This window comes from Tamandua tetradactyla, chromosome 21 (genome assembly GCF_023851605.1).
Source record: "Tamandua tetradactyla isolate mTamTet1 chromosome 21, mTamTet1.pri, whole genome shotgun sequence".
NCBI classification, from domain to species: Eukaryota; Metazoa; Chordata; class Mammalia; order Pilosa; family Myrmecophagidae; genus Tamandua; species Tamandua tetradactyla.
In genome coordinates, this window is record NC_135347.1 from 37,456,791 (window position 1) to 37,483,281 (window position 26,491).

Below are 26,491 nucleotides of genomic sequence, written 5' to 3' on the forward strand. Positions count from 1 at the left end.
ATACAAATAATGAGGTTAATAAATGAGCTGTTAGTAACCCTTTTCTACATATAACTAATATGTCTCCAACTAGAAACATGCTTGTTCATCATTTTTTATTGGGAGTTCTTCCTGTAAGCCTCAAATGGCAAATACAACAAAATTCATTTAGATTTTTTTGTGTGTAGGCTGTATGGCGCAGTCACATTTCATTATTTCTACATGTGAGTATCCCATTACTGCAGCACCATTTGTTGAATTTTTGGTCGTTTGTTTGCTTGTTTGTTTGTTTGGGGGGAAGTGCCTGGACCGGGAATCGAACCCGGGTTTCCTGCATGGCAGGAGAGAATTCTACCACTGAACTACCCTTGCACCCCCTAGATAAATTTTTTTAGGTATTTCTAAGATTGAACTAGGTATCCCTTGTAAAAATAAGAGTATGTTATTGTGCATGTTTTCATCTAAGTGACTGAAAGGGCCAAAATTTTAATTTAATCAAAGGTGCCCTTAATTGTTTTTGCAAGCATTGTTTTTATTAAATTTGTAAAATTGTAAATGCTATAGCTCTTGCGTAGTTTTTTCACTTCTTTCAACTATGCCTTAGGAAAACAGAATGAAGAGTTTTGTATTTTGTATCTTCAAATTCCAACTCAAGCACTTACTTAGCTTTGTAATCTTGGAAAAATTTTTTAATATCTTTGACATTCAATTTTCTCATGTAAAAAATATAATATCCACCTTACAAACATGGTTGGAAAATAATAATGTAAAGAAATAGTAATTTAAAGAAGTTTAATGTATCACAGCTTATTATTTTTACTTTCTTACCCCTAAATGATATAAAGCACCTTAACTCTATTCTCCTTATTTTTTATGAATGATTTCCATATTCAGAAAGTCTTATGAGTGGGAAGCAGAGTGACATATTGTAAGTAATTCAGAACAAGGAGTCAGGAGAAATAAGTTTTGATAATGATGCTGGCATATTCACTCACTAGGTAGACCAATAATTAATGTACCAGGTTCTTTACTAAGACTATCTTGCATAAGCCACTCCATCTTTCTGACTGTTTTAAAACTGTGAATTAGAGACAATAATTCTTATTCCATTTGTTTCATGAACTATTGTGAGAGACAAAAGTGATAGATAACCAAAAGAAAACCCCTCAAAAAGAAAATGGTGCTAGATAAAGAAATGAGGTGTACTATAGAAAACACTATAATGTCCCAGAGGTAAAAATTTAAAAATTAGATCGTTCTTGGTGGAGCTTTGAAATTGTCCCTGCTCAGAGCCCTTCCCAAAAATGAGAACAAAAAAGGGAAAATACAGAAATCTCTGCCAAATATCTTGTAGGAACCCACATAAATGTTTGATCCCCTCATAGAGAAGATTTCTAAAGCAAACTCTGTTTTGTTTGGCAAGAGAGAGTCCAGCTTCCCTAGACTCAGAATGAGACTCCCTCCTCCTTCTTAATCTCAATGCACTCTGCATGGGCTCTTGAAATAATAAATAGCAAACAAACCTGGATTATGGAAAATAGAAGACTAGTTGTCTCAGGCACAAGTGTTTGGAGAAGGGTGTGGTAGGGTAATCTTTGAGTTCCTCAGCATCCCGCTTTCTTACCAACTCCTACCCTGGTTTCATTTCCAGTCAACTCCAAAATTGAGATATTTTTCAAATATCTCTCAAGAAAAAAATATCTTGGCTTAACTGGATGTTGTCCATAAAAACATGATTAGAGAGATGATGGCTCGGTGCTTTTGTTCTCATGAGAATTGGCACCATTCTTTCAGCAAACACTGCTTCAAAATTTGGACAGTGGTACAGATTCCTTAGTCATTCCTATTATACTAAGCATTAATATATTTTTTTTTGTTTTCTAAGCATTTTAAATTAATATGATAAAGGATTCCTGGAGCCCGCCCATACAAAAAAAGAAAGAAAAATGAGTAAATTAATATGAAAAGTTGCTGATGCTAAATATTTATTTATTCTAAAAGCTTACTGTATTCTGTTTTTTAATTTTAGTAATTAGCCTACAACAAGAAAGTTAAGGCATATATTCTCATATCACATGTAAATTTTTTAATAGTGGTTTCTTCAAAAAAAAAAAACAAGAAGGCCAAAAGGGGCTTCTTTTGGAAATTATTTCAAATGAAATCTACTCTCAACTGAAAGAGCCACCATGGATTCTAAGCCAGCCTCATGAGGAGAGACAGAAAATAAGGGCAGCTCTTCAGAGGCACTTCTTACCTCGAACTCCAGGCCTGTAAAGGCTGAGTGGGCGAGTGTCCTGTCCTCACGTGCGCCTGGCCCCTGGGAGTCTCCTGCCAGCCAGATGAGCGTCGTCGTGAGCCCTGACTTACCGCCCTTAACTGCTGAGGGTAGGGCCTGAAAGTACAACCTGGTGAATAGTTGCTGTGCTTGTCTGCGGACACAAAACCTTCCGACTCTAAGGCCGTGACGATTTACAACTCAGTCACATGAAATAAAAATGAATAAAAACCTGAATTCAGCCGGGGCAGCAAGCATCTCCATATATCTGAAACACCTTGCGTAATTACTAATTTTCTCTTTAAGCAGAATATGCTAAATTCTAACCTTTTCAAGAAAATGTTTTAATTCATTTGATGCCTTACTCTGGAATATTGTCAACCCCTGGTTCAAATATCAAAGGGAGTCACTCAGCACTGGCCTATAGGCACTTGTAGGCTGTAACGGTCATTCTCAAACGTTTTGATTTCTCAGAAATTTCAATTTACAGCCACAAAAACTTGAAAGGTCATAATCTCAAAGTAAAAGACCCTTAAATTGAAAACAGTTGGCTGTAGGAAACACTCACTATGCTGTCTTTATTTTTTTCTCCTTTTCCCTCAAATTCAGAGAAATACTAGATACATGATTTGTTCCAATCTGCTGTCTCCGGCTACGACCTTCTTTCTCTAGGAATGTTGGCTGGGATGAGAGGGGCTGCATCCGAGACTCAGCATGGCTCTGTTGGTACTTCTAGTCCAGCATGTGCTTTGTTCCTATCCCCCCTGGTCAGCACACACAAGAGTAAGGTCTCCAGGGCTTAGGAACACACTCCAGCCCATTTTGAGGTTAAGTAGAGCCTTTTTAGGGCTGTCCTATGTCACCACCGCCCAGGACACTTCACTAGTTTTCATCTAAACTTGGGCTGTGAAGAACTGGAGTGGGAAGCAGATGAGAAGAACAAGCAATAGAAATACAGTGAAGCAGGTTTGCTTTGTAAACCATAAAAACTCACCTCAGAATAGGGAGTCACATATGACAAGATGGAATTTCAGGCAGATTGAAATCATATGAAATGTTATCTATCTTTCTCTACATGTATTTTCCAATCTGCTTATATTATTTTATCTTGTTATGCCCTATTGCATGGAAAGCAGTTGTAGCTTGTTTTGCCCTGTTTGTATATACTTTTCCCATTGGGGTTTAAATGGCCCTCACACATGCACACATTTACACTCATACTGTCAAACATTTATAATCTTACAAAGGCACTTTGTCTTTCCAGAAAACTTTTGGACATATTAACTTTAACCACAGGGTGTTTAGCTTTATCTGTTTTCACTAGAGATACAAGCCTTAAACAGGTGCCTAGATAAAAATTTAAATTAAAGAATCATGAAATGTTAACTTATATTTTGCCTTAAGTGTTTGAGTTAATGGTTACCTAGATAAAGACCGTTTTGTTCAACTTTTAAAGTCAATGAAAACAAGTTAGAAAATTAATCATCTGCATATTCTAATGTACCATTACTTTTATTAATACCAGAACTATAAGACATAGTTTTACATATATGAAGTATAAGTGAGCAGTATTAAGACTTATATATCACCTGGGTAATAGCCGACTTTCATCAGATTTGGAGGTGCTGGTAGGGTGAATAATACTTAAAATATATACCTACTCGCTGCCTGTCTGTAGTGCTAATTGCTGTCATTGAAAAGACTGAATTGTTTAAGAAAAAGAGAGAGAAAGAGAAAGTCATTCTTCATTGAAGCTTTCTCTCTGTATCATTGGGAGCCTATTTTTAGTACCTATAGAAGTCATGATTTTTGAATTTATTAGGGGCTGTGATGAATGATAAAACAAATCATCCATTTACATATCTTGACACTGCTTTGGTGAATACTTATTTCTTACAAGCAAGTGTCACATTGTATATAAAAGCTGGCTAATTGTGTGCTAATCTTCTGCATTATCTAGAAGGCTCTGATGTGGTATTCTATCAATAGTAATATTAATTTTACTTATTTCAAATGTATGAAATATCTTCTAAAACCCTACTTCTTTTATAATTTCTGCTCTCTTACATTGTATAATTTTGCATTCAGCTGCTAATTAAGATTAGGAGTGCAAGTTATAGCAAATGTATCCACTTTAACCTATCAAGCTTTTGTAATATATGAAAATACTAATATTGTATCCATTTTAAATGTAAAAAGAGAGAAAGCATTTAAGAACATTACTAGATGTTGTGTTTGTTTTCATGTGTTTTTTTTTCTGCACAGTTCAATAGTTTCATTGATCTACTGTTTCTTACAGAAATCTGCCATGCTTTGTGAACTTTACTTTCTAATCTCATACAGCAACCCTTCCTTTATGCTACTCTTGCTCTCCCTGGTCCCAGAACAGTAGGGTTGCCTTGACAAATCTATTCAAAAGCCATTCCTCGGCCTTTATTGGTAGGGACTGGGGCCTTTGAAATTCTCTCCTCACTGCAACACAGCTGACATCTTCTTCCAGACAGAATGAATTAAGGAAATACAATAAGACACTTGATCTACCAGTCAAGGATCTTTCCACAGTGAGGACGGATTCCATGGTGCACAACCAAGGCAGCAAGCATCTAAAAATACACAATACGTGCTTGTTTACCAGAATAACAATCAACGATTTTTCCAACATGATTGATGGGATGATTTCTTAAAAAAAGAAAAAAAAAAAACCTGTCTGAAAATTCAGTGTGTGTGTTGGGAAATTTATAAACAACCCTATGAAGTTAATCACATTTATCACATTTTTTAATGGCAGACTTCAAATACAGACTTAAAATGTATGGAAGGGATATACATTATTTTTATTTCATTTGTCTGAGTTGCATATGATTGCTTTAAAGGCTGATCTTTAATACAGAAGACTCTGTGTCTTTAGATATGCAGCTGCAATTCACCGGGTTGTGTTTCTTTTGAACTATATTGATACAGCCTCCACTGAGCCAGTTTGAAGTGAAAATGAAAAGATAGTGTATTTATTTGGGCCAAATTTCTTCTACTATTATACATACAAAGATTATAGTGTAGAAATGTAGCTGTTCTTTCATATGATAAACTCTATTTTTATTTCAATCTTTTTTGACATTTTTTTGTTGTGAATATAACATATATACAAAAAAAGCAATACATTTCAAAGTACATTGTAACAAGTAGTCAAAGGACAGATTTCAGACTCTGGTGTAGGTTATAGTTCCACAATTTTAGGTGTTTCCTTCTAGCTGCTCCAAGACACTGGAGACTGAAAGAAATATCAGTGTAATGATTCAGCAGTCATACTCATTTGTTAAATCTGTCTTCTCTGTTACAACTCCTCCTTCTCCTTTGATCCTTCTCCCAGTCTTTAGGAGTATTTCGGCTATGTCCGTTCTAACTTTTTCATATTGGAAACGGGTGTCAATAATATGGGATTTTATTTCAATCTTAAAGGTGAAAATGGATACCTTTTTCAATCTTCCTGAAATATAATCCCTTTATTTATTTGTTTATTTCTTGGCCATCTGTCCTTCTCTTAGAAATATATTGCATTATGATCCACAGAAGGTTACATGTTTTCTTAATGTGAGCACAGATGAGTGGCTGAATTGTAGAAGATAAACTTTTTTCCAGTCATGTTGGTCATAAATAATTACTGACTGTTTACGTAAGAAAATGCTTTCTAGTATATACAAATTAAATTCAATACATTTCTAGTAGTTGATTATATAGGATAAATTAATCACTAAGGCCTAAAAATTTGGTCTTGGCTTATATTATGTTTCAATGGAAAATTATCTGTTGCATTGCAGAACTGTTGTAATTGGGTCTCTAGCTCGGAACCATTAGACACATCAGTGGAATCCATGCTACCCGACTGTCCCCGAGTCTCAGCAGGTATGTGTTTGATAAGAGATGTAGTATGATTTTTTAAGGTAAAAAAATATTCTAATGACAAGTAGAATTATTTTTCTGAACTGAGCATTGTTCAGAATATTGTTGAGTAAATTATTGGCAAGACAGGGCACGAGTATAATCAATGATCAGAAATTTGTAAAGTAGTTTAATAGGCTTACCCAACAAACTCTATGAGTAGTGTAACAATTTAGAAATAATATAGACAGTACTATTGGAGCTTGAGAAAACAAGATTTACACAGATGAAAGGTGAACAAGACAAGGCCTGGGTAACCTCACGGTATATCTCATAGGGTGTTTATCTCTGATTGAGTAGCAATTCAATGACATGAAGTCAGTAAAGGCTATGAGTTCAGAGAAGAGAGATTGCTGTGGCCTGGAATCTTCAGAAAAAGTTTTTCATGCAAAAGATTTTAGCTAGCCCTTGTGGGTTGGATAGGATTGGATTGTGGGAAGACATGTGCTACAGCGTCCTAGGCCAAAGAAACAGAGCAATGACACGAGCAAAGGCTGGGATGCATCTGAAGATGTTCACAGGGAGCAAAGACAAGATTGACCTGCTTTTTAAAAGAAAAGGTGAAGGGTGAGCACCTCATAAAGCAGGTGAGCTCCAGCTAGTTTAAGGAGGGCATTCATTCCCAGTCTTCAGAGTTTGTACTTTAGTTTCTCATCTCTTGGTGAGAGGAGAAAATGACTTTTGTCATTGCTTTCTGGTTTTGCCTTACGCAGCTCCCAGTCAGCTTGAATTGTAGACACAAATGAGCAGTGGTATTTGGTTATAGCTACAGAAGAGAAATGGACTTGCTATCGTCATAGATGCTACAGAATGAGAAGTTTGAAACCCACACTACTCCATGTAACAATCATAGGAAATGCCTAATCACTAAGTACTTTTAGTTTCAAATGTGTTCACATATTTAAAGGAAATAATTTGGGGAGCAGTTCATATATTAAATAAAGAATTATTGTTATAGCTAAACTTCACTGTTATTAATATCTAAACTTCAGTATCTAAACTTCAACTTCATTGTCATTATAGATAAACTTCATAAATATGTCAGCCATTGTTCAATCAAGGAAACAGAACCACTAGGAGATATATATATATGCCATTATACGTGTGTGTGTGTATATATATATATATATATACCTCTACACATGCACATACACACACACACACACATATGTATGTATACACACAGATATATGTATAGTAAAGGATTTGTTACAGGGGGTTGACCTGAAGTAATTTGACCAGAGTTAGTTAAGCAGTCTCTGTAATGCTGTTGACTTTCATCTGATGCTCGAGCTTGAGTCCATAGATAAAGATGGTTGTAAAGTGGGAGAGAGCAAGAATGACCTAGAATCCGCAGACATGAGTTAGATCCTATGAGGATAGGCTTAAACCCTTGTCAATTCTTGTTGCCTCTATACTTGGTGGTGTGGGAGTGCTGTAGGAGCTAGTGCCATTCGTCATGGAGCTAAACATACAAAACTTGGACCAGTAGGAGATACGGAGGAGAATCCAAGGGAGAGTGAAGCAGGTGCAGTTCTGGCCATTATCTCATGCCATGAAGTAAGCTAGCAGATAAGTGACAACAAGTGAAAACGTCTGCTACTCCACTTTCACCATCCAGATCTCACACAAGTATCTTCTCTGTGGACCACTCTAACTGGAAACATACATGAAAAGAAATTCTAGAAAATGTAGTTGTTCAACCTAGTCAAGTTGATACATTACAAAGCCACCACAGCCCACGTCTTGTCAACTCAGCACCCATATACAGTCCCTTAAATCAGACTTAATCAACAAATAAAGACAATAATAAAATCATGCTTCTGCCTGACCTGATACAACTATTCCATATACAACCAAAAGTGAACTAACCCTTTCCTAAGAAGAAGGTATGCTGTCCCTTTTTTATCTTTGGCTGATGTTTATTCTTCTCACCTTTGGTGTCCTATAATTTAAATGCTGAGAAATAAAATTAATTACTATTGACACAGCTTATATTAGATGGTAAAGGATTGAGAGAGAGAAGAAAACAAAAATATTTGGTTTATATATATATATATTCATATTAAAATAAGTAAGAAATAGTTGTAACTATTACATTCCTCATTTTTTGCAACTGGCCATGTAGTTGTAGATGATATTTATAACTACCTTATTTTGCTCCCCATTCCATATTCTCTTTGATGTCAGCAAGCACCTCAGCTGTTTATGGTTCCTTGCCTTGTAAGATGACCCAAACCTTCATTCCTTAAGAGTCTAGACCATCAGCAGTCTGCCTAAATTCGGTCATAGTTTTCTATTGACTTTAATCATGGGCCATGGAAGTACCAAGAGGTGCTCTAGAGAATAGCCTGCACTGCAGATGTACTCTTCCCCCTTGTGTAGTAGTAATAATTACACCCTCCATTGCCTCTTGATTTAGTAGCACAAGTGGCAAGATATCAGTCTCAACTTCCAGTGCAATGGAATCATTGTTGTGTCACATGTTGGAATCATTCCTCCTTTTGGAACATTACCTTTATACCAGCAAAGCCTAAAGTCATGGAAATGGGAAGTAACAATTTTGCTATGAATCACTAAGGAGAGTAGTCACTGCCATTACCACCCCTTAATTCCCAGATCTGGGAAAAACAGCATATGATGGCTTGAAGTTGTGCACCTTAAAAAGACATGCTCTTTATCTTAATCCATTCTTGTGACTGTGAACCCATTGTAAATTGGACATTTTGATGAAATTACTTCAGTTAAGGTGTGATCCAACTGAATCAGGAAGGATCTTAATCCTATTACTGGAAGATTTATAGAGAAGGCCGCAAAGAGAGAAGCTATGGGAATCATCCAGAAGCTAGAAGTCATTGGAACATGGAAGAGAAAGAAGATCTCACTGCGTGCATTGCCAGGGGATGGAAAAGCCAAGGAACTCCAAAGAATACTGGCCAGTCAGAAGATACTAACTTCAGGAGGAACCAGCCTTCTAGTCTTCCCTGAGCCTATAAATTTCTGTTTAGTAAGTCAACCCAGTGTATGTTAGTTGTTTTAGTAACTAGGAAACTAAAACACAGCACCAGATATGAAATGTTTATACAGAACAAATGCTGCACACTGAAGGCACTGTCTCAGCCCCACCTAGTAGACCCCATAACTGAGTCTTCCAAAGGTGACTTCATCATTCTGTCAAGGCTGCTGCTTCAGGAAAATGGAGAACATGCTAAAATCAGTGAAAGCTAACAGAACTCAGGCTCTCTGTTGCCCTCTCACTTAACTCTCTCTGGTGGAAGCCAGTTGCCATATTGTGAACTGCTCTTTGGAAGGGCACATGTAGCAAGAAACTTGTATCTCTGGCAGTGAGCCAGTGAGGACCTATGGGCTGCCATCAGCCATGTGAGAGAATTTAGGAGAGCATCCTCTCCTAGTTGAGTCTTAAGATGGCCACAGCCCAAGCAATACCTTGATTGCAGCTCTGTTTCAAGACACCCTAAGCCAGAGTGTATCTGATTCACAGAAGCAGTCAGGTGATAAATATTTGTGATTTTAGCTTGCCAAGTTTGGGGATGATTTGTTATACAACATATATAATTAAAGCAACAGGCTTAAATTTCAACTTTGGTAGTTACTCAAACCTAAATAGAAACAACCTTAACTTTGAGACTAAAGCCTTTTAAAGGCTCTTCTTTGTTTAGCTTTGGTATTTTAGGACTTAAGAGCAACTTTTTTTCTAAAAGAGGCTTAAAAGTCCACTGAAGACAATTTATTCTTATCCTTGCTTCCCCCACTCCCTGATTAGACTTGCTGTGCAGTTATCAGGAAGAAATAATAAGTTTCTTCTTTATCTGCCCTCACTTGATATCATACTAAATCCTCTTGAATATTCAGCTCTTCTCTGACCAAATTTTTCCTTAGGATAAACTTGCTACTCCTTATAACTTTCTAAAACTTATGGGTTTTTACTCCAACAAATTTGACTTGGATCAGAAGGAGATTTCACATATAGTCCCTAATGCATATTTATTCCTCAAGTATTTGTTGGCATTTACTATTTCCTAGACATTATTCTGGAACCTGGGGACAACAGCAATGAATAATAATTATCATGGCTATCTTTTTTCTAGAAAGAAAAAAAATGTTTCCTGGTCTTCTGCTAGTGGGTTGCATCAGCATTAGGTTGCATCAAAAGAGAGAAGACTTAGGGTCAACACCCCAGCATTTACCATACCTGCTTAGGAAAATAGAACAGATTTTAAACCAGAATCAGTAGTTCCCTTAAAGAATCATTTTTAAAATGTTGAACAAGGGGTATGACCTGATGAAAATGAGATTTTAAAGAAGATTAATTTCCAAATAGGTAGGAGGCAGCAGGCCTTGTTAGCAGACTCTGGCAACAAAGCAAGCACATGGAGTTGATGGCATGAATTGCAGTGGTGGCTATAAGAATGGAAAAGATAGAAGAGCTATAATAAAAGTTACTCAGGAAACATCTACATTCCTTCATAATAAATAGATTGGTCTAGGGAAGGGGAGGAGACAATGATAAGCTGCAGTGTAAGTAACTGGGAGAAGGAAAATACCATTGCCAGAAGTAGGGAAGCTAGAGGAAGAAGTCAATTAAGGGCAAGGGGTGATGAAATTGCTTTAGGACCTTATTTGATTGAGGTGATGGCAATAGAGGTGACAGCATAAAATTCAAATGGAAATAACCAAGATTGTTAAAGCACCTTTGAAACAACTGAAACTCTGATCAATAATCCTGTTAGCTAGAATTTAAAATGTTAATATTATTTGAAGATTTCAACATGTGTTCAGGCCACAAATTAGTAGTAGATATCTGGATTGTACATTCAATTTAGAGAAGTCTGTTTTTGTCTCCAGCTTTCTAAATTATAAAGTTGTTGGTTTTTTCTTAAGTTATATGCTTTTATCTTTTGACTAGAAGTTTCACAGGGATAACAATGAAATTGCCTGTAAAAAGTATAAACTCTTGTAGCACTGTGGTTTTTTCCTTTATAACTAAATCTGTTTCCCTTTACCAAAAAGGGGGGAAAAAAAAACAATAAATGTGTTGCTCATAATAGCTTCATTTTATGAATGGTATTTACCTGTGATTATATATTTCAGAAGCAGGTGTAGTAAGTTTTGCAATTGTATTTAAAATATCACTGATAATTATTTTCAGTATGGTGATGTTGTTTTTATTTTTCCTTTTGAAAGCAACTGTAGTACTTCACAACTCCTCACAGATGAGTTGGCATTGCACCTTATACTTTAAGTGAAGTTTGCCTTTTCAGTTGTTACAACATATAGTGGTGAATGGTAGATGTTTGAGGGGTTTTATGTCAAGTGAATGGTTCCCCACTCCCTTCTATTTATAGAATTATCCACAAGTAAACTTGAATCTTTGAATACACTTTTACCCAGAGAGTGATATAATCAGTTAGTAGGATCTATGTTTTTATTATTATTCATATTCTGGTTGTTTTATATAAGATGGCCACAGCAAATGTCTACCTCACTTATCTTGTGGAAATGTTATGAGGATAATTGTTATAATATCTGGAGGAATATTTTGAGTTCATCAGAAGGAAGATACTGTAAAAATATAATATAGTACTATATATTTTCATTAGTCATTTTAGAGTTTAAGACTATCATTTATTTTAAAACTGTCATTAATCATTATAATCCTTGGAGTGGAAATGCATTTGTTGAAGTATTCTCCCTTCTATTTTCCTGTCTTGATATCTATTCATAAACAATAATTAACTTATTGATTCATGTTTTCCTATATTCTCTGTGGCATTGCTAAGGTTCACAAAATATTACACAGAAATCAGAACTACAGAAAGATAGAAAATATAATGAATATGTCAAAAGGAAAACTAATGATTAAAAGGAAAATGTTCAGTAGAACATACATATTTAGAAAGAATAAAGCTGAAAGAGAGATGAGGGAAGCAGTAAAGATAAAATTAGAAATCATTCTGTGTGTTGGCTGTTCCTCTAAAATAACTAATAGAATGTTTGTCTATATATGAGAAAGCATTTCCCCAGGACAAAAAGTCTGGGCACAGCTTGCTTTGGCTGGCACATGACTGACAGGGTGCTCTGTACCAGACTGGTTCTCACTGGGGCTAGATTTAAATGGGGTTAAATGCTGCTGTAAGGGTAGCATGCTTTGAACCCCCTCCAAATGTGCTTGCTCTGGGTCTCTCTAGGTATATGTATCTATTCTTCATGCATTCATTCAACAAGGATTTACTGTGTACCCGACATTGCTCTAGGTGCCAGGGATATACCAATGAATAACAACAGATACAATTCCCACATGGAACCTAACATTCTAGTAGGGGAGAGAGACAATAAGCAGGCTAGATAAGACAATTATATAGTATCTTAAACAGTGGAAATTGGTAGGAGAAAATATAAAGCAGGAAGAGGGGAACTGAAGCATGTTTGTGTGAAGGGGAGGATTTGAATTTTTAGGTAAGTGTCAGGGAAGGCCCTGATGAGAAAATGGCATTCTTAGGACATACCTTCGGGTCCTTACCTACTCCCAACCCCCTATAAATGAAGACGGTATTTGCCTATCTGACTTTAAAGATCCTTTTCCTAGACTTCAGAGTCCCAACTCAGCTCTGATATCTGTGCTCTTATTCCCTCCCAACGGTCTCTTGTTCTGGGTCCTTGTAAACCTGACCTTCTCCCCAGACCTATTTGACCAGCCCTCTAAGGTGTGCCTAAAGCATAGTTACTGGCAAATTATTAAGGTTATACTACCATTCCTTAAATGACACATATAGAAAACGATAACAGGTACAACACTCTGGAGCTCACAGACAAAGCTGTTTTTGCCCAAAGATAAGTACATAGAGGCTTTTGCCACCCTAGGCTGTGCCACTTGGCTATCACTAGAGTGAGGGGATCAGTATCTCAACACACCAGTGACCATTTTGCACAAGAAGCCCAGGGTACGAAGCTCTACCTTATGGCTTCATTTTCCCTCCTACTGTTAAGGAAACACCTGAACCTAGATTCACTAAAGCACGTGGTCTAGATTGATGCCAGTCAGTATACTTCCTTCCAGAATTTGTATCCTTTGTGTTGTTCCTTATTCCAGCCATGGCTTGAGACAGGCTTTTCTCCATACTAGAACACTTGGTATAAATCTTGGCACCCCAAAATTAGAAAGATAACAGATTAAACAGAAAAAGAAAAAAAAGAAGGAAGGAAGAAATGACCATAGTAGATCTCTTAGGGGTTAAAAATTAAACTTGAAAAACTACTATATTCATGTGGCTCCATCTTGGTTCTGGATAAAGAGGGTTGATAACATGTACCTAACATATACCTAACTCAAACCCAGCAGAAAGTGAAGTGGAAAGTTAGCAATTACTAGGTAAGTTTGAGTTGTAGACAACCTGCTAATGTAACTATAATTTTTCTTTGCTTAAATAGTCCAGATTGACTGTTTACACTGACTGTACTTAACTGAATATTTGCTAAATAGTCACCAGCAAAAAGAGGAAATGCCTCTTGAAAAATGTCAATGAGTTGTATCTCTTCTTTGTTAGTGAATAATTACTTTCTTCTGAAGATAGCAATGAAAAATCAACAGTAATTACTTCTAGAACGTGCTGTCATTCTGAATGTGTAGACAAGTTGAGTTGTCTTGTGTTTTTAGACACAGCTCAAACTAATTAGTAATTGAAAAACCTATACTTTGCCTTGTAAACAGACCTTAAAATTCAAGGTATATTAGCATATATGATACTATACCACTCTGTTACTACACATACTGCTGAAGAATTGTAGCATTCATCTTTCCATTCAAAAGATATATATTCTAATCCTTTAAGTGATATTTTCATAAACTAAGTAGCACTTTTCAGGCAGTTTTTGTTCATTACTGCAGAATTGGACTTGGAGCTTTTAACAATTGGTCAGTTCCCCTATTCGTGGCTATATGCTACCTTATAATTATTAGTTAATGTAAAAGATGAGTATTCTAAAAGTTGACCACAAGGAATTCTTATGTTTGCAGCAAATCATTCATTATAAATAACTAGAATCAGGAACTCTGGGGAAATAACTGATTGAAGAATCAGTTAAGATAACCTATCTAAATATGATCATCACTTATGTATATTACTAGCATTTGCCCTGATTATATATATTTAATCAGGTCTAATATTATCCTGTGAGTTTGACTCTTTCAGTTTCCTAGTAATCACATTGAATATCACTAGTCTCACTCCAGAAATCTCACTTAAAAAAAATTATAAATAGCCATCATGTTTTTTACAGCTTTCTGAACCAATTTGTGAAAAATCCTTTGAAGAATTTGGCAGTAAAGATGGCAGTTCTCCTTAGACTGAGCTAACTCATCCCTTTAAATATAAAGAAATTTAAAGCTAATTATTTTTTAATGTTATTAGATAAATAATTGAATAATATGAATTTATATTTGTACTTGAACATTATGTTAAAAGTTCTTATGGAAGATCTATTACTTCTACTGTCCCCATAGCAGTGTCTTATGGCTCTTAATGATATTTCCATAATTCTTGAAAAAGTCAGACATCATTGTACATGGGAAAGACATTTTCAACCTTTTTACCATATTTTAAGTATTGATCTCCCTTCCCATGACTGGCTATGCTTTACTTGTCCTCTATTTCTCCTTCCCTCTGTCATTTCTGTCTGTGTCACTATTGTTGATGGGTCTCTCTATATCCATGTGCATTGCACTCTTTCTCTCATCTGGCTTAATCTCTATGTGTGATTCTTTTCTTACAGTTTTGTCTTTCATGTCTCTCTGACTTCTAGTCTCCCCCACATAGAGAGTCTTTGCCCTGCTAGCCTATGAACCAGCATCTCCCCCAACCCATGCCTTTTTCTTCCTCTGCCTGACCTGTGTGGTTTGCCCAGGTCTGCTTGGCCCTCACTTCTCTCTGACTGTGTGATATGTACCTCCCTCAAGCCACAAGGTGTCTGTCTGCCCTTGCCCACATGTGCCCTGTCTGCTCTGGTCTATACCCTGGCTGTCTGCTCTGTCTTCTCACAGACAGGCTGATAGCAAGTGACCAGGGATAAATCTGTCTACTGGCAAATTACCCCCAAGACATAGCTGTTTGGAGAAACTGCATTGCTTTCTAGATGGGATTCAGAACATCTGAAATGAATACAGTTGTATTGCGTAGTTTCTTAATTTCTGAAATACTATAGATAGAAGTGATTTGTTGAAAATTTGGGCAAAGAAACATACATGTCATTTTAAGCTTTCTGTAGCAATTATTTCTACAGATGAGACTTTTTGTAAAACACCCTAAAGTAAAATGAAATTTAAAAATGAACTACTTTAGGCACTTCACATAGACCAAATATTTTCTAGTAATAAAATCCTAGATAGGGGAGCAAGGGTAGTTCAGTGGTAGAATTCTTGCTTGCCATGCAGAGACCCGGGTTCAATTCCCGGCCCATGCACCCCCCAAAAACAAACAAGCAAGCAAACAAAAGAAAGAAAAAACAAACAAAAATTCAACAAATGGTACTACAGTAACGGGATACTCATATGGAAAAAGAACGAAATGTGGCCCCCGCCATACAGCATAGACACACACACAAAAAAATCCTAAGATGTTTTAAGTTATCAGCACTTTAAAAGTAGGAGTGTATTTTTTTAAAGTTTTGGTTTCATCATATTTCTTAAAATATAGCCTTTTTTAAAAAGGAAAATAGCTCTATTTAATGATAAGTTTTAAAAGAGGATTTAGTTTTTTACTTAATAACTTGAATTCCTGAGTATGAAAACTGATTTAACTGATATTTGATGTCTAAATATTCTTTGAGAATTTGCATTAGCATTTTTGGCCATATTGTCTGTTAATACCTTTTCACCCTGAACTCTTCATTATTTTGTACCAATAAAGATATTGTATACCAGCCAGTCTGCATGTGTTTTGGATAGCTGCATGGCACAGTCATTGACAAAATTCAGTTGTGTTGCATAATTTCTTAATTTTTAAAATATTATAGAAGTGACTTGTAGAATTTGGGCAAACAAATATGCACATCCTTTTAAGCTTATTTCTACAGCAACAGTTTCTATGGATAAGACTTTCTATAAAAGACACAAAATTAAAATTTTCTAACAACTTCAAAAATTAATATTGGCTTGGAATTCTGTTGTTAGTAGCTAATATTTCAGAAGTTTTAAAAAGCACTCTTAAAATTTCAGATTTTGTCCCACTGATGTGAACGGACATTCGAGAATAAACTTGAAATATGTCATTGGTAACAGAGTCCAGGAGGAGTTAGAAACAGGGTAAGATAATGGATAATTGGAGCTGAAGGGATACAGACTGTGCAACAGGACTAGATACAAAAACTCAAAAATGGACAGCACATAATACCTAATTGTAAAGTAATGATGTTAAAACACTGAATGAAGCTGCATCTGAGCTATAGGGTTTTTTGTTTTTTTTTTTTACTATTATTACTACTTTTATTTCTTTTCTCTATATTAACATTTTATATCTTTTTCTGTTGTGTTGCTAGTTCCTCTAAACCGATGCAAATGTACTAAGAAATGATGATCATGCATCTATGTGATGATGTTAAGAATTACTGAGTGCATATGTAGAACGGTATGATTTCTAAATGTTGTGTTAATTTCTTTCTTTTTTTTTCCTTTCTTTCCGTTAATAAAAAAATTTTTAAAAATTAAAAAAAGAAAAAAAATTTTCAGATTTTTACTTTTATTTCCTTTTAATACATTGTACTAAAATTTAGAATAAATAATAGCGGGAACAAATGTTAAAATAAATGTAGTAGATTGAAAAGCTGGTATCGATGAGGGGGAGGGGTAAGGGGTATGGTATATACGAAGTTTTTTCTTTTTTCTTTTTATTTCTTTTTCTGGATTGATGCAGATGTTCTGAGAAGTGATTGTGGTGATGAATATACAACTATGTGATGGGAAAAAAAAGAAATTTAGAATATTCTTTTGATTTGAATTTATGTAACATAGTAGCTACTCCTTTCCTGCTTTGTAATTAAATGTATCCAAAATGTGGGAAAATATTAGTGGAATTAAATGATATGCAGTGTGAATTTTACAGTGGCAAATATAGACTTCCATAACCTTTGTAATTTAGATTTTACAGCATTCAGAAAGTTAATTACTGTTTTCTTTTCTTCAAAAACAATACAAAAGTGTAAAATCAAATAGACAACAAAGCTTAAGTTTTTTTTTTTTTTTTTTTGCTTGAGTAAGATGACATGTCTGTCCCAGGCCTTTTTTTTTTTATTTTTTATTAATTAAAAAAAAATTAACTAGCACAACATTTAGAAATCATTCCATTCTACATATGCAATCAGTAATTCTTAATATCATCACATAGATGTATGATCATCATTTCTTAGTACATTTGCATCGATTTAGAAAAAGAAATAGCAAGACAACAGAAAAAGAAATAAAATGATAATATAGAGAAAAAAATAAAAAATACAAAAAATATATATAAAAAACAAACAAACAAAAAACTATAGCTCAGATGCAGCTTCATTCAGTGTTTTAACATAATTACATTACGATTAGGTAGTATTGTGCTGTCCATTTTTGAGTTTTTGTATCTAGTCCTGTTGCACAGTCTGTATCCCTTCAGCTCCAATTACCCATTATCTTACCCTGTTTCTAACTCCTGATGGTCTCTGTTACCAATGACATATTCCAAGTTTATTCTCTAATGTCAGTTCACATCAGTGGGACCATACAGTATTTGTCCTTTAGTTTTTGGCTAGTCTCACTCAGCATAATGTTCTCTAGGTCCATCCATGTTATTACATGCTTCATAAGTTTATTCTGTCTTAAAGCTGCATAATATTCCATCGTATGTATATACCACAGTTTGTTTAGCCACTCTTCTGTTGATGGACATTTTGGCTGTTTCCATCTCTTTGCAATTGTAAATAATGCTGTTTTTAAAAATCCTTATATAATTATTTTTAGCAGTTATTTAATTAATTATTTTAATTTGTTTTCCCTAAAAAGCCTAATCCAATGTCTGACCTCAAACTTCGGTTGCTTTTGGTTTTATTGAGGCAAGGGACAAGATGTAAAGATTTGTTCTTTAATTCTGCAAAGATTTCATGACACTAATATATGCTAGGCACTAGTCTAGAATCTAAAGGTATAAAGATCTCTAAGACTTGATTCCTGCCCCTTAAGGGGCTCATAGTCTACTTAGGCAGAAGTCTCATGTTTACTGCAAATATTGTCCTTGTTCCCAATCAGAGGATCATCACTGGAATATGAGACAAAAAGAGAAAGGACTTCTAAACTCTTTCAGGACCCCAGAGTAACTTGATTCACTGACACTCTTCCTTTATTAAATGATATTCCTATGCTTCCAAGAGGCTTCTGAAAATGTCTTTCCATACTATTATGAGAACCTGACTTTTTATTCTAGATATATGTTCCAAATGAATATATGTTGCTTATCATCTCAAACTCCTGAATGAAAGTAAGTGAGCATTTATGAGGAAGAGCTTTGGATTTAAAAAACTGTAGAAATGTTTATTCTCTTTAATATATGGAGAATTCTATAATGCTACAGATGAAGATCTACAATTGTTTTGCCTATAAATTGGGTATAATATCTCATTGGCTTATTGTGAGAATTAAGTGAGATCTGCTGTGTAGAACTCTTAAAATAGTACCTGGCACATAGGAGGGACTCAGTAAATACAGGCACACATTGCACAATTCTGCTATACACAAATTTAAGTTACTAAAATTTGGTTAGATAACACCAGTCCCCCAAAAACATGGTTAGCACTTCAGTTACCACAGTATATTAGCTGTGAGTGATCGCGTTAAGTACAAATCCTGCGGCTCGCGCTTCTTTATGTGACATCCACAAACCTCTGCACATGCTAGCGCGGTGGTGGGCAGCGGCCCGTCCCGGGTCTTCATTCTGAGTCTGCCAGTCACTGCTTCCCGCGCCTCTGTCGGTCACTGCTTCCCGCGCCTCTGTTGCTCGGTTCGCTCACAGAGAGTGATTTCCCGTGAGAAACCTACATGCCATTTTACGAAATTGGATAATCGAAAGAGAGAATTGGCCAACAAAGATGGAAGTGCAGGAAAAAAAAAATGAAACACTGGAAGTGAAATTGGAAAGTGTAAGGAAAGAATGAAGATGTCCCAGAGGAAGTGATGGCAACAACAACAACTACAAAACTTCACGTTACAGGAATTCTCTGAGATATTTTACAACATTGAAAGTGCAAAGGATAAAATGTTGGAAGCTTATCCAAACTTAGAAGTATGACAATTTGCCAAGGCATAAAAAGGATACGCTTATACTGTATGGTAAGTTGTATGATGGAAAGAAGGCAAGAACTACCATCGATAAATTTTTTTACGAAGAAAATACTTTAATCCTCAATATTTCTAGTTTTTTAAATTACAGTTCACTAAATAAATATATTTTTCTATTTTTTTCTTTTTCCCTTCATTTATAACTAACAGTGAGACTTTTTTAATGTCATTTTAAGGGTCATGGGTTAATCATAATTTTCCTATTAATAAAATAACTTTGCACTAGTAATACCATCCTGTATACCATGCAAAGCTAGGACTGCCTGTAATTGCTATTATTATTAGCAGTTATTTTGTCCAGCAGGTCTTGTTCGATAGTTTTAGGAATTCATTCATTAATTTTCAACATGTAGGAATTAGAAAAACTTCCTATAATTTTTTCCTGCTTCTGTCTTTGTATTTTCTACATTATCAATTTGCTGATTACAGTCATGTCTTGTCATAGGGTTGTACTCAGAATCTCCTGATATGTCTTCTATAGAACTTCAGTACTTAAACGTCTGATTTAACTGTTCCTCAATATTCTGCCCTATTTCTTCATTTTCCTAATCTCCTGAAATCTTACACTGTCCCTTTTCCTTTTATTTTTTTCCTGCTAATGTCTTCCATACTCTTCTTCAACCCTGGAAATTTCTCTGTTCTTTAATACGTTGTCTTCCTTTCAAAATGACCCCTGTCCTAGAATATGTCCTTATGAGAAACTTCTTTAAATTCTTCTGTTTTCTTTATGTTTTAGTTATATTTCTGTCAATCATAAAAGATCAATCTTTTTTATTAAATTATTTCAGGAAATTCTATGTAAGCAAAACAAAATTCTGGCTGGAGGTTAGCCAAATTAATACCCCATTATTGACAAAAAATAAAAATAAATGCTGTAAAAAATAAATGAAATAAATGCTGTGCATTTTCACTGAATGCTCTTCTTGCAGTTCTTGAACCATGTGGATATATAATTGCGTATCTGATCAACTTATATAAGTAAATAATGATAATAGAAATCTTGCTTTCAGTTTTCCATTGACAGCTGATTTGATGTAAGTGCTTCCTTGAGTTCTGAGGTTTTCAGGAAATGAAATCTTCATCAGGTTACCCTGCTATGTTTTATGCACACAAGAAGATAGTGGCTGCACCATTACTAGATGAACCAATGTAAAACAACCTTAAAGCTCTTCTGTAATAAGGGCAAACTCAGCTTAAAAATTTGTTAAAATCCTGCTTAGCATAACAAGAACCTTTAAACATTATCTGCCTGTGACTGTTAATGAATAAATGTGACTCATCATGTGACTCATCACCATAGTGCCTTTCAACTCAGCCCTGCTCATTTCAACTGTTCTTCCCACCTTAAACACATATTTAAAATTCTTTAAGACTTCTTAGTGAATGATATAGAGTTTTTATATTTAATATTCTTTTATACCATAGAAAGTTCATAGCTCACGAATATCTTACATCTACAAAACAATATGGAGACATTTTTCTTTGTATATCCTAAATCTTTTGTAGTCTTGGACTATGTGGTTGTGTCATAGTTGTTCCATGATCTTTTATTTCTAGGCAGCAATTACATAACAGCACAGGCATTTTTTTTAAATAATAAAAACCAACAAAGTAGCAATAAAAATTTGATTAGGAAAATCTATGTTGACAGTACTAAATTCTAGTTTTTCTCTACTGATTTTAGAAAGGTAAAAAACATCTTGAATTACTATTTCTCACAAATTTATATTTGTATTACTCACAAGTAACTATCCTTTTGCTCACGTCCTCTGTTACCTCCTATGCTGAGTAGTACTATTGCTATGCATGGCATAAATTTACCTCATGGAACAATAAATAGTCCTATTGAGTGGCTATATTGATTTGATTAGTTATTTTTCCATGGTATTACAACTTTAATGTTCTTACTATATTTCTGTACCTTCAGGTATCAGTTTTTCCGTGTGCATAACTTAATTTTTATCCCCTCATTTTGCCATATACAGTTTCATTCTTAAAAATCTACAGAAAGGATTGACAGCTTAATTACTTTATTGTATCTTGAGGTAGTTTTCAGTGAACTAAATTTGTTGTAATGTGTGGAGTTAACTCACTGTGAGGTGGGAGGCTTCTTTCCTGTTTTATAGTACTCAGCTGCCAGAGTTTGCCTGGATTCTTGACTTTACTTTCTAGTCCAAAAGAGGGGCCTCCCTGTGACTTTTGTCTGGAATTTGTCTCCTGTCTTTGCAGTTTGCCTTGCTCCTTGACTAATGTAGTTCTTGGAGACTTAAGATCAGCACCATCTTTTGAGTTAATTCCTTTCAAAAAATATTTTTTGGAGACTATACTAGAGGAATGAAATTTTTATACTCTTTTTTTCTTTTCTTTTCTTTTTAATTAGCGAAGTTATGGGTTTACAAAACAATCATGCATAAATACAGGATTCCCATACCTAAATGGGAATTCATCTCCACCTCCAACACCTGGGATTTTTGTGAAACATTTGTTGCAATTGATTATAGCATTTTTTTAAAGTTATCATATACTCTTGAACAAAGTCCAGTTCTCTTCTGTCTGGAAATAGCATGTTTCTGTCTGCATGAACAGCTTTGGGAAGGGATGTGCTTGGAGAAATGAGGAAGCAAGGATCACTTTTCCAGCCAGCAAAATAACTGACCAACAGGATGACATAAGTCAGAACCAGATCACCTTCACATCTGGATGTTTTTATGTACTTCCTATACTCAGATCATTGTAGATGTTTCATGCTTTACTGCATTGTTTAGCACAGAAGGATAAAATAAATGGAATCTATAATATGCATTTGGGAAATTCTTTATCTCCTGGCTGGAGAGCTAAGACATCAAACTCCAGCTGTTTGAGGCAACGACTGTATTTGAGTGGAAAGGGCAGTAAATTCAGAGGAGAGGGAGATCACTGTGGTCCGGAGTTTATGGGGATGGCTTCCCAAAGAGCCGAAAGTTGAACCAAGCCCTACAGGGATGTTTATTACTAACTCTGCTTCTACTATTTCCTACTTATTACTATTAATGGATCCTAGCAGTTAATTTTACTTCCTTAGAATAGGGAATATTTAAGGAGAGCGTAATATAAATCCTGACCTTGTACATTTCTGCTTAAAACTTAACTTTTCCAGAAAACCACTCTTAATTCCAAAGATCCTAATAATAGAAAACTGTTAACTTCTCTTTGGGCAAGTGTAGCTGTCCTGCTCTTCTAACAGCTTTTCCTCTCCCCCATTAAGATTATAAATATATGGGGACCTGGGACCATGTCTTCTTAGCCTTACTTTGTAATGCCCTAAGGGTAACACTGGCCTAATTCTTTCGTTGTAATCTAATCACTTACAAAGATGTTCCTGTATTTTTTGAACGTGATGGATTAGCCTTTCAAGTGCTCTAGCCCAAACAGTGCTGGTGGTCTCCGGCATTCCCACCGCCCTTCTTTCTCTCGTCACTCTTTTCCAACCAGATATGTTCCTTATTTTCCCTGATCATACCATTTTCATAGCTTATTAAATATAATTCTAAGGACATATTAAGTCTTCCCTTAAGAATATGGACTTTTCTTTGTGACAGCACATATGCATAAATCAGGAGATAGGCACACTGGCAGATGAAATGTGACCAAGTTAAAAGAAAACCTTAGTTGAGAGCCCACAAGTTAATTTTAAAACCCATCACATTAATATAGCCTTAGTTTTTAATTCAGTAAATGTTTTTAATCACTATGTTTTAACTCAGTTAATATGATAAAACTTCACTCAAATTCAGTTGAGCTAAGTTTTTCCAATTCACTAAAAATGCTTTTTATCCAACTATTGGCTTTAGACCACTAATGGTCTAAAATTCTGTTATTCTCTTTTGAAAATGGGCTTGTGGGCTTTGCTCTTTCTTTTATCCATCTATGTGATCCACCTTTCGTTCTATTTAGCAATCATTGGCTGCTTTGTAGTCTTGAGAAAATACCTGTGTATTCAATGATTCCTAAAAAAATGGGTACTAGCAAAATTATTCTTAGGTAAAATTCTCTATATTGTAAATTGTTTTCATAAACTCTCATCTTGAAATATAATTCAAGGAAAATTGGGAAGTCACTTCACCAACCATTAATGCTGCAGAGACTCATTTATTTTCATATTAAAAAGACATTTTTTGACATCTGTATTAGTTTGTTAAGCTGCCAGAATGGAATATACCAGAAATGGAACAGCTTTTTAAAAAAGAAATTTATTAGGTTGCAGGTTTATAGTTCTAAGCCTATAAAAATGTCCAAACTAAGGCATCCAGTGAAAGATACCTTAACACAAGGCAGGCTGATGGATCTGGAACACCCTTATCAACTGGGAAGTCACGTGGCTGGCATTTGCTGATCCCTTGCTCCTGGGCTCTGTTGCTTTCAGCCTCTGTTCCTCTAGGGCTCCCCATTTTGCTTCTCTAGGGCTGGGCTTCAACTCTTAGCTTCCCTTGGCCCTCTCCAGGTTCTGGCTTGCTTAACATCTCATGGTGACATCTGCTGGCCTCTAAGCATCTCCAAACATCTGTGTCTCTATACACTGAAGCAACTGTCTCCAAGTATCTACATCTGCTCTTTTGACTCTGTCAGCTCTGCTCTCAGCTCTCCAAAATGTTTCCTCTTTTAAAGAACTCCAGTAAACCCACCTGGAATGGAGTCACATTTCCATCTAATCAAAAGAAAACACCCACAATTGGGCATGCCACATCTCCTTAGAGATAACCTAATCAAAAGTTTCCACCTACAGAATTGAATCAGGATTAAAAGAAATGGCTGCCCCCACAAGATTGTGTCAGGACTGAAACATGGCTTTTCTGGGGTACATAATACTTTAAAACTGGCACAAAATCCTACTCTGATGCCAGATACAGTTCCGGGTGCTGAGGATCTAGCAATCAACAAGACAGACAAGGACCAAATTCTTATCCAGCACACATTCTAGCAAGGTTTATAGTAGAGAAAATAGACAGCAAACAAATCACACAGCATGGAGAGATGGCAGTTGATTTTCTGATTTTTCTTTTCCTCTCTGCCACTGCTTCAAGGCCATGTCAACAACCTTGTTAACTGTTATGTTGACCTGGAATCAGTTTCATGGTCCTATCCATGAAAAGAAGTTAAAGGGCATTGTTATAGTGAAGGAGAAAAAGGGTGGAGAGGCACGGGGAAGGACAGGTTTCTCACTGTTAAACTAGAATTAAGTGGTCTTTACCCTTAGAACTGAAAAAGCAAGGATTCATTCATTATTCAACAAACATTAATTGACCACTGTATCAGTCAGGGTTCTGTTATATTCTAGGCTCTATTGTATTCACATCCATGACCTTAAGTATCTCACAGTCTAGTTGAAGAGGCAGAGACATAAGCAATTACCAATAAATGTAATAGCAAAAACACAAACCAAGTGCAAGGGTACTCACAAAAGTAGTAACAAACCTTGCCTGGAGGAAGGCATCATCACAAGGTGACATCTAAACTGGGTCTTAAAAGTAACTGGGAGAAAAAAAAGTAACTGGAAGTACAACATGCTTAATTTATTCAGTAATGTTTATTAGAGCACATTCTATATGCCAAACACAGTTATAGGCACTGTAGAGACAGACAAATAAATAAATATATATTAGGGAGTGGTACATACTATGTACCAAAAATAAACTCGGTGAAGAAACTAGGTTAAGAGAGTGAGAAGGGATGCTGCTTTAGCATGTGTGATATGTATAGCATGTCTGGTGTGGTCAGGGAAGGCCTCTCTAGTGACATCACATTTGAGGAGAATCCTGCATAATGTGAGAGAATGAACCAAGCAGAGGAAAGCCATTTCAGGCAGAAGGAACAGCAAACAGAAAGGTGTTAAGCAAGTAAGGCATGGTGTCTTTAGTGCAAAGGGAGATATTTTCTGCTGGAGCATGGAGTCATGGAGTAATGGGGGTGAGGGGTGATAGATGTAAGGAAGGAAGGGGCCAAATGTTGAAAACCCATGTGTGCCATGCTCAGCAATTGGAATGCTCACTATGTAGATTGGCGGAAGATGGGTTAGATTTTGAAGATTTTTAAATGGGAAAATAACATGGTTAGATTTTTATTTTTGTTTTTAGAAAATTTTCACTGGCAGCAGTATGCAATGTGAACCAAAGGAAGCAGAAGAACCCAATTAGAAGGTTATTATAATAGTGCAAGTAAGAAATTATATGGCCTAAACTAAAACAGTAAGATGGAGCTAAAGAGGAGAGGGTAGTTTTCAGATGTTCTGGGAGACCAAGGAGATATGAGTTGATGTCCTATAGTATATGGGAAAGGTCAAGAATAGCTTCTAGGTTTAAATTTGGGCCAAATGGGTGATAATGCCATTAACCAGTTTAAGACGCTCTAAAGGAAAGGCAGGGTTAGAAGCGTAGATAATGAATTTGCTTTGGGGAGTGGGAAATATGGGACCAGAGGTTAAAAGAAAAGTCAAAGCTGAAATACATATTTGGCTGTTTCCAGCATTTCATGAAAATTAAGAACAGGGAAGGAACAAGGGAAGTGGTCAGATTGTCAGATACTACGGAGAAGTTTCATTGGAGAGGATTAAAAAGAGGCCATTGCATTTGACATATGGAAGGTCCCTGATGACTTTAAGACCCATTTCAGTAGAGATGGGTGGGAACAGAAACAGCATCAATATTGGGTTAAACAGAAGGGGTAGGGACTGGGATCGTCCAGCCAAAGTCACTGTCCTCCCCACTTTCCTCAGTCCCTCTGCAGAGGGTTTGAACCTGAGGTGGTTATTCTCTTCCCCCTCCCTGCTTAGTTTTCCCTACTCAAGGCCTAGGGCGAGATGCCTGAGCTGGGGACCTGATGGAGGGACAAATGTAGAACAAATGGGTCTAGTGGGAGAGGAGCCCGAGATAGGTGACTTTGAAGTTGGTGAG

At 35.8% G+C, this 26,491-nt stretch overlaps 1 protein-coding gene across 9 annotated transcripts in view; it reads left to right on the forward strand.

The window, feature by feature from the left end:
- The window catches only part of ARB2A (ARB2 cotranscriptional regulator A), a 545,745-nt gene that overhangs the window by 344,486 nt on the left and 174,768 nt on the right, over nucleotides 1-26,491 (forward strand). For 8 of the 9 annotated variants that reach the window (XM_077139148.1, XM_077139150.1, XM_077139149.1 and 5 more), the window contains one exon: nucleotides 6,070-6,154. In XM_077139148.1, coding sequence (XP_076995263.1) covers nucleotides 6,070-6,154 — 85 coding nt within the window. Of the gene's footprint in view, nucleotides 1-6,069; nucleotides 6,155-6,903; nucleotides 13,540-26,491 lie in introns of those variants that run through there. The other variant, XM_077139154.1, reaches the window with a different exon arrangement.